General features: G+C 38.9%; 1 protein-coding gene across 1 annotated transcript; it reads left to right on the forward strand.

Moving 5' to 3' along the window:
- The first annotated feature begins 1101 nt into the window (after nucleotides 1–1101).
- Nucleotides 1102–5107, forward strand: LOC117825124 (histone H3.3A). Its single transcript, XM_034700771.1, has 4 exons — nucleotides 1102–1232; nucleotides 2524–2667; nucleotides 2933–3086; nucleotides 3621–5107. Exons 2-4 carry the CDS (start codon nucleotides 2540–2542, stop codon nucleotides 3747–3749), a joined length of 411 nt encoding a protein of 136 aa, XP_034556662.1. The 5' UTR covers nucleotides 1102–1232; nucleotides 2524–2539; the 3' UTR covers nucleotides 3750–5107.
- The last annotated feature ends 4059 nt before the right edge of the window (nucleotides 5108–9166 follow it).

A 9166-nucleotide genomic window follows, 5' to 3' on the forward strand; every position in this document is an offset into this window, starting at 1 on the left:
AACATGTATAGTAGGCAAAACATACTTGATAGTTCTACAGCAATTTAGCTCTTTAATTAAATTTTTTTTAGGGAACTTAAGACATACAACAGAACATGGGAAGATTACATTTTAAAGGTATAGATGGAAGAGATTGCAAAAATCAAATAAAGAGCAAGCCAAAAACAAAATAGAAATGAATCATATCTTCACTCCTTCTCTACATTCAGTCAGATGAAATCTTGCCTTACAGTTTTAACAGATTCTGTCCATTTGGACCAGATTCTGTATATTCTTTCCTTTTGAACCTTGAGGGAGAAGGAAAGCCTTTCTTGAATATAAATTTGATATTTCAATCCAGTCATCAATAGTAGGGGGATCCGGTTTCAACCATTTCCATGACAGCTTTTTTGCTTGCTGCCAAAATAATTTGTGCTAATTTCTTATCACTTATATTCCATCCATCGCAGAAAAAGTCACCCATATAGACTGTGTCACAACTAAAAGGGATGTTTATTCCAAAAATATTATTGATGTTCCTGTGAATGTCCTTCCAAAAGGGCGCTATAGATATTTAGCTTCTTAACATCAAGTTTTGGTCTGTTATTGAACAAAATAAGCAATCTAAGACAACCTTGAGAAAATTGGAATATATCTATGGTACATTCTCTGAACGCTGGCAGTATATTTCTATTCCTTTATTACTTTTGAATAAATAATCCCTACTCTTAAAAGTATCTTTATACAAGCTGAGGCTAAATAACGAGGGTGCAAATTATTATTATTTTTTTTTTAAATCACTCCTATATAATTTGCTAAATCCCATGTTTACAAGTTGATCCTTGGGACATGAATATAATATGATTGGTAAACATTACAGCTCTTGAAGGTACGAGTACGACAAACTTTTTCAGCATCAGTCCCTTTCGGTTTGAGCAGGATGCTCTCACAGGACATTAAAAGGGCTTTAAACACTAACAGCAGCAGCACTTATTCTCCTCTGTGAACTTCTCTGAATTTAAACTACACACTGCTGCCATACATATCGATAAAACGCGTTGTTTACGTTTCTGTGTTTATAATAATCTGATAAAAGTGACCACATGAATGTTGTGAACACTGTTGCATTGTGGGACAGATGATTGACGCGGCGGCCATTTTCCCCTCTGGACGCTGCTTCCCATTGTGGATACGGAGAAGAAAATAGAGACAAGCGAAACATTTCTCACGACTTCTACTCACTTTTCCCCCAGGTAAGCCTCTTCAAAATACATCCCAGTGTCTGTTAGTTAACTTTGTTTTATTAACTTGTATTTTTTTACATTTAGAAGCACTATAAATAGTGAAAAACATCGGATTTTGTCGTTCTTTATTATAACAAACACGGCAGTTGAAAGGACGGTGAAATGCAGTCTTTACTGCAGCCGTCGAGAGGAGGGGAAATTGGGTTTCAAATTATGCGCCGGTTCAGCTCGGTTCTACGCAGCCGTTAGGGGCCGGTTTGCTTTCCTACGCGTATTTACGAGTTCCTTGAAATGTCTTCTGTCTTGCCGTGTCCTTTCTCGGTTAGCTCGAAAAGCGATTATTCGTCAAATTTAAGTTGTTTCTGAGCTACTCCTTTGCTCTTCTGCCCTGGGTCTTTATCCCGTTTGCGCATCAAACCGCCGCCATCATCAGAGCGGAGGGGGCGGAGCTAGCAACAGTGGAACGCAGCTGCAGAGCCCGCCCACTTAAAGACCCTGCATGCTGATTGGTTCATTTGTTGCACTGTTTGATACGTGCTTGTTTTACAGCCAATGGGCTCGCAGTAAAGCTTTGATTGATGGTTGTCGGACTGACTGTGATAAAGAATACCTTGTGTGTTTACTTTCCTCAAAAGTTCCCCAAAACTTATTTAGAGTTTTGTGGTTAAATCTAAAAACTCTGATATAGTTTGTATACTGCATTTAAAAACATAGATAGCTTTGTAAGAAGGTTCATAATCAGAAGATAACATAAGATAAGTGTTACAGCAGTGAAGTTGGCAGTGCGAAACAGTATAAAGTAAACAATAACATATATAGCAATTATTAAAAAGTTATTAGCAATCAAAACTAAAGAAGTAAAAATAAGCATATCTTATATACTCAACTAAATAAGTGAACTTACGTGAAATATTTACAAATCCAGCGACTTGGTGAAAAATGTGCAGACTTGTAGCATAGGTATAAAACAACTTGCAGAACAGAACTGAGAAGATGGGTGGAGAAACGTATTACTCATGTAAGAAGAGAGAAGAGAGGGATGAGTGATTATTGCACGTTAATAAATATATGGGGTAGATATTTCACGAGTCCGTTTTGGTGAGGTTATTGTTGTTGTTTATCCAGGAAGTGGCAACTCAAGTGTGCAGTTGTCAGACCAAGGAAGTATAGTTTCACAGAAGTTTTATTTCGGCAACATACCCTGTTTTCATTATTGTATTAATAATATTCTGATAAATACATGTAGGTGCAACTCAAATGTGATTGAGAGGATTCTTCCCTTTTCTCCCATCTTCTTCAGGTGATCTTCAGTAGCCATGGCCCGTACCAAGCAGACTGCCCGTAAGTCCACTGGAGGCAAAGCCCCTCGTAAACAGCTGGCCACAAAGGCTGCTCGCAAGAGCGCTCCTTCCACTGGTGGAGTCAAGAAGCCCCATCGTTACAGGTAACGTGGGCTAGAATAACTCCCACACACATGATTACGCTGTATATGAAGCACAACAATGAGTTAGGAATGTGTTTGCAGTTGTTAGGAAAAAGTTGAATAAAAAAAACGAACATATTTCTGCAAAGCGGAGAGAAACAGTATTTCAGTCACTACTTTTTAAATTAAATAAATCAGCAAAAAATGTTCTGCTTAGTAAATTTAGTGGCATTACATTCTGTCATATCCTCAGCTAAAATATTAACATTTGTCTTTGACCGCGAAGGCCTGGTACCGTGGCTCTGCGTGAGATCCGTCGTTACCAGAAGTCCACTGAGCTGCTGATCCGCAAGCTGCCCTTCCAGCGCCTGGTGAGAGAAATCGCCCAGGACTTCAAGACTGACCTCCGATTCCAGAGCGCAGCCATTGGAGCTCTGCAGGTCTGTGTTACATACACCCCACACTATGCAGTCATATCAGACTAAATGTTCTTCATAAGTGAATGACTACTTACCTGTATGTGATTTAAGGCATTGTGAGCACTTTATGTACAGGCTTTGATGCACTTTAAAGTATCATACAACATTAGCTGTTACCCTAACGACTCAGCTTATATAGTGTATGCAGTTTCAATCAGAACTTTGTTTGCGTGTGTCTGCTGTAACCACTTAATATTTCTTGAGATCATAATAAATTCTTGTAAATGCTTAAAACAAAAAAATTCAGTTATTTAATACAACTCTTCATAGACTTTATAGGCTGCTTGTCTGTGTCCTTCCAATAAAGAAATTCTGAAGTCTTGAAATATTGATGAAGCAAAAGTTTGTTAGTGTATTAAAATGATATTAACCGGTGCCACACGCTCATTTAAAGTAGTTCCCCTGTGTAACAATCGCCCCCACTGTAAAGTAGGAAAGCAAAATGTGTTTCCGTTCTTCTGATGAGAGCTGCATTTCCTGTTTCCCCCTCTGCAGGAGGCCAGCGAGGCCTACCTGGTGGGTCTGTTTGAGGACACCAACCTGTGCGCCATCCACGCCAAACGTGTCACCATCATGCCCAAAGACATCCAGCTGGCACGTCGTATCCGCGGGGAGCGCGCTTAAACACTCTCTCCTCTTAATCTTTCTCCTTTCAACCTCTTCCTGTCCTCCCTTCACCAGTCTGTTTCTCCGTCCCTCTGCCCCTCACCCGCTCCCTCCCTCTCTCTCCCTCCCTCTCTCCCTCCCTGTGTTAGTAGTGTGTAGAGAAAAACTGATTATATTATGGATAAAGTGTATAGTCGTGTTTTCTTAGTGCTCTTGGCAGCAGACTTCTAGGGTACTCTCATTTTGTGCATGTTTGACTCTTTGGTGATGAGATCAACTCAAGCATATGTCTCCTAGTTTGCACTGTCTCTGATTAGACAACGTGGGGTAAAGAATGACTTGTGAACAATGAGAGAACATCTTGGATAAGAGCGGTGCAAAGTTCTCCGGGAGAGAGACGGGAGGAGAGGGCAGGTATTTGTCTGCTGGGGGACTCGGGTCTCTTTCTGCAGCAGGGTGCTAAAAGAACTTCCCCGGCCCTCTTCTCCTGCTCTCGATCCTCTGCCGGCCTCGCTGAAAAACATGCAGAGATAACTGAGGTAGTCTCTTGGGGGCAGAGGGTGCATGAGCGTTGACTCTGATCACCTCAGTCAATTGTAAACAATCCATCAGCATCTTTGGAGTTGCTTTATGATTACCATATTGATCTTTGCTGTCATTTGTCTTGTTTTTTTCCCGTCAGAAAACGTCTCGCACAAACAGGATATATTTTTTTCACTTCAACTATTTGGTGATGAAACAGACATGGGGGGATAAATCAGATTCAAACACAGAACAAACAGAAAAAAACAAATTTGAAGAGATTTTTCTACTGAAATACGAAGCTACTGACCTGTTTTGGCACCAAAGTTTGATCCTCTTGTTGACGCTCTTTTCCTAAAGACAGAAGAGTTGAACCTCACCTGTTTTGTGGTGATAGAATTGGTTTCCTCTATTTAAAGCCAAAGCCTTAGAACTCGAGTACAGTGTCAGAGAAACTTTTGTAGCAGCGGCTGATTTTTTTTAAATGAAGGACCTTTAGTAAGAAAGGTTCATGAGGTTTTTAACTTTATCCAAAACCAAAAGATCTTCGAGTGTGATAATTTTTTAAAAAACAAAATAAGTGATTAAAATGTAAAAAATAACTGTAAATCAGTGTTACATGACTAATGAAACAGGTCATGTTTTCTGTACATGTCCCCCCTTTTTTCTTTATTTTTTCTCCAGATCCGTCGTTATACCGTCTCTCAGGTTGACTTATAGCTTAATTTTTATTTTTGGCTCAGTTTGATTTTATTTTTCTTTTGGAAATGTTGAGGATACTGTTTCAATTAAACAATGTTTGTAATTTCCAGATTTGTCATATAAGGTGGTAATAAATGGATGTTACACTCATGTCCAGTTGCAGTGCTTTTCCTTTTTTACTGTCTTTTCATATCATACTTTTCATACTCTTATTAATCCACCTTTTATCATAATGAATACAAAAGTCATGTCCTATAAAGTAATATAGTTTTACATCAACGTAACATGGTTTGAAATTAAAATACCTGTGTACCTCTCATCCTTTGCCTCAGCAGTGTAGTGTGTACCAGTCAAAAGTTTGGACACACCTGCTCATTCAATGGTTTTTATTTATTTTAATTATTTTCAACATTGTAGATTAATACTGAAGACATCAAGACTATGAAGTAATCTGGTTTTGCCATAATATAGATTACAACAGTAGTCAAATGGGACTATCCATTGTGTACTAACCCTACCTCTGAACAACACAACTGATGGTCTTAAGAAGGCAAGTCATTCTACAAATGAACTCTTGACAAGGCTCATGTTAATTAGAAACCATTCCAGGAGACCACTTCATGAAGCAGACTGAGAGAATACCAAGAGTATGATAGCTGTCATGAAGGAAAAAGGGGGCTACTTTACAGAATCTAAAATATAAAACATATTCTGCTTTGTTTAAAAAAAATTTTGTGAATTAAATAATTCCATATATGTTCTTTCATAGTTCGGATGTCTTTGGTATTAATCTACAGTGTTTCCAATAATTAAAATAAATACAAACCCTTGAATGAGAAGGTGTTTCCAACCTTTGACTGGTAGTGTAGGGTCGGTGTTCTGTCAGCTCTGGCACCAAAGGTGAATAACTAGGATGAAACAGGATGTAGCTCCCCATTCAAAGGACTGCAGTAGGAAATAAAAAGTGCGTGACCAAAAAAAAGCCCTCGCCCTGTAAAAGGATTTGAGATTTAGGAATTAGTTGGTTCCTTTGCAATATTAATAACACTGGAAATTAGCTCCAGTGACTCAACAACTGAGCAGCTAGAGGATTATTTTTGTATCGTTACATTTAAACTTGATCTTGTGTTTGATTCTGAAAATTAAAGCTAAAAGAACAACCTCTCAGATTAGATTAAAGAACTTTATTACCCTTAGCTCCTCCTCTATTGTATGACTATCTTTATTGTTTGATCAATAAAGCTGTGTATGACCTTCTAACTGTGTAACACTCCCTACTCAGACACACCACTAGATGGCAGTAATGCATCGTGTTTAATCACAATCCACACACACAAGGATTCATACACAAAGTTGGGCATCCTGCTCAACCTTTAAACATAACGGCAGTGTCTTCCAGGTAAGAAAATATTTATATAACAGACATCATAACAACATTTCAGGCAAATCTAACGATAAATAAAAACTCAGTACACTTTGTTTGTGTAAACAATGCTACACAGCACTAACTTTCATTTCAGTGACTTTTATTTGAACATGTTTTTTTTAAATTCTTTTAAGCTAGTGATGATTGACATAGTGATTTGTATCTATATTTCACAACCACACAAACCCACATGTGAGACTCCAGCGTTACAATTAATATCCTTTTTGGGGTTTGACATCATTCCCCTCATCAGTGTTTCATTTCATCCTTCTACTTCCTTGATTAAAAGGGATAAAGACGTGCCCTCAGCTATATTCATTACAATGCAACCCACTCACACTCACACACACACACACACACACACACATGCACTCGTGTCACTGTGGCCTTGGCTTTTCTCATTACAATGAAACACAGACAAACAAACATCTAATCAAACACCAGCCTGTAATCCTGTTGTTTTGAATGGGCATCGCCGTTAGAGTGGCATGGACACATACACACACACAGACACAGACACAGACACAGACACACACACGTGCACACAAAAACACAGTCAAGGCATCTTTGGCGTCACGATGCAGCCAAGTCAAATCCTTGTGATGAGCCACAAGCTGAGCCAATAAAAGTGATCTTTATAATACGAGGGAGGTCCTCTGAAGAATACTTGTTTTGATTTATTCATCACACAGAGTCCTCTCTGCTCTGACCTCAGGCTAGATAGTTTCTATTTCCACTGGGTTTGACTGTATAAAGCTTATTATAATCATTTTAAAGATGAATACCACAGGAAAATATACTAAACAAAAAAATCGTAGCTATTTCAGCCCTCAAAGTTTTCATCTGTTACACTTTGGAGTGTTTCGACTGATCCAGCTCACATGCTGCAGTGTCCTTGGGCAAGACACTGATCCCCAAATTTGTCCCCACCTTCCCCCCAGCCTCCTCCATCAGTGTGTGAATGTGGTGTGGCTGGGTGAATGTAACTAGTAGTGTAAAACGTGCTTTGAGTGGTTATAAAGACCAGATACAAGTCCATTTACCATTTACTTCTTTGTTGAAGTGGAAAAACACCTTGGTGTTGTCCCATTTGTGCAAAATCAGTGCATAACTCCCTTGGAATGGTTGTTTTCTTCCATCCCAGATCAGAAATGGACTTTGTCCTGCTCCATATTTCCAATAGTTAAATTGTTTATGACCCAAAACTGTTCATATTGGCCTAAAAAGGGTCTGATCATGTTAAAATTTAGACATGTAGACATCCAGAGTGCCCTCTTCCTGATCTCCTGGGACTTCGACCATGAATTTTCTACATAGCTTATTTTGTCTTCTGGACATACTTTTATTATCATTATTTTCATTGTATTGTATTTATATCTAATTAATTACTTTCTTTTATTAATCTTATTAGATATTCTTACTTATTGTGTATAGGAGCAACTGTAATGACTGATTCTGATTCTGATCTACCACTCTGAGTATCAGAGGCCAGACACTGTTTATCCAGTTATTTTAGTTTTCTAAGTTATTTTTGTTGCTTGCTTGCTAAAAAGTTTTCATGCCTTTTCAATCCCAGCACTTTTAAATGTGATCTTTGCTGGTGGACATTGGTTTATGGTTTTCTTTACCTTTCCCTTAGAAGCACAGATATGTTCTCCACAGTGTGTAGCAGAAAGTGAAGTACATCCTGAGCACACCTGGTTGGAAATCACCTAAGTTTCATTTGCAGGATGTTCGGCTGTTTGATGTTAAACACTGTTGAATCCATAACATTGATCTGACAAAGTTTACAGTCTTGCTGTTCTGCTTTGGCAATATAGGACACCAACCATTGACAATTAAATAATTAATTTAATCCCTTCAGGTTTTATCCTTACATCAGTGTTTTTGGAACAATTTCCCTGCAGAACTGAGGCACAAAATGACAAAATAAATGTTGTATTACATCTAATCTTTCTCTGCTTTTCTCTCCTCTTTCTCCCTCTTGTCGTGCATTTTCCCAGATTGTTGAAAAAAAAAAAAGGTTCATATAGGTAATTAAAAATGAAATAATTTCATTCTTTGGATTAGAATGAAAATAATGCTAACACTAATCTAACTGCTGGATTATATTGCGGCGTATCAAAGAAGCGTTTCTTTCAGGATTGGGACCTAAATACTGAGAAAAGCCTGGTATGTGGGTCTAACAGAGTCAGGCCTTTATTGTTTCAAATAAGCCTTATAATTATGAATTATAATGAATGCATTATTTTGCATAATGACGATAATCTGGAAATAACTTTTCAGCAAGTTATTATGTTACAAACAAGGAGCTGGAAGTAAAATGGAGCAGAACAGACCTTTTTGAAGGGACCTAGATAAAGATAGTGGAAGGAAGAACTTGGAGCATGCCTTTATACAGAGCCCAGAGTGCTGTGTGATGCCCCTGTCTGTGTTTGTGTGTGTGTTTGTGTGTGTGTGTGTGTGTGTGTGTGTTGTGTACAACTGTGCGTTCGCCTTCCCCAAGGTCTGCGTCGTGGCGCTCCATCTGTGGCACTCAGGGGATTAAAGCCAATCTGTCTGTCTGCTGCTCAAAGTGCTGACCGTCAGACCAGCACCAGATTAACACAGTGCTGGGATTGATGGTGGTGGGTGGGGGGTTGGGGGAGGGGGTGGGTGGGAGGGTGGTGCATGGATGAGAAGTGATGAGATGTGGGTAGAGGAGAGAGGTGGATGGATGTTGAGGAAGAGAGAAATGTATGTGCGTTGAGGGAAGATTGGGGGGCAGAGTGGGTACAGGCAGGTT

Source organism: Notolabrus celidotus, chromosome 14 (assembly GCF_009762535.1).
Source record: "Notolabrus celidotus isolate fNotCel1 chromosome 14, fNotCel1.pri, whole genome shotgun sequence".
NCBI lineage: Eukaryota > Metazoa > Chordata > Actinopteri > Labriformes > Labridae > Notolabrus > Notolabrus celidotus.

Bases quoted from the DNA above. Each gene is read 5' to 3' on its own strand.
- LOC117825124 (XM_034700771.1), top strand. From the start codon at position 2,540: ATGGCCCGTACCAAGCAGACTGCCCGTAAGTCCACTGGAGGCAAAGCC. The intron at 2,668-2,932 runs GTAACGTGGGCT...TTGACCGCGAAG, and splicing joins AAGAAGCCCCATCGTTACAG to GCCTGGTACCGTGGCTCTGC. The intron at 3,087-3,620 runs GTCTGTGTTACA...CCCCCTCTGCAG, and splicing joins CAGCCATTGGAGCTCTGCAG to GAGGCCAGCGAGGCCTACCT.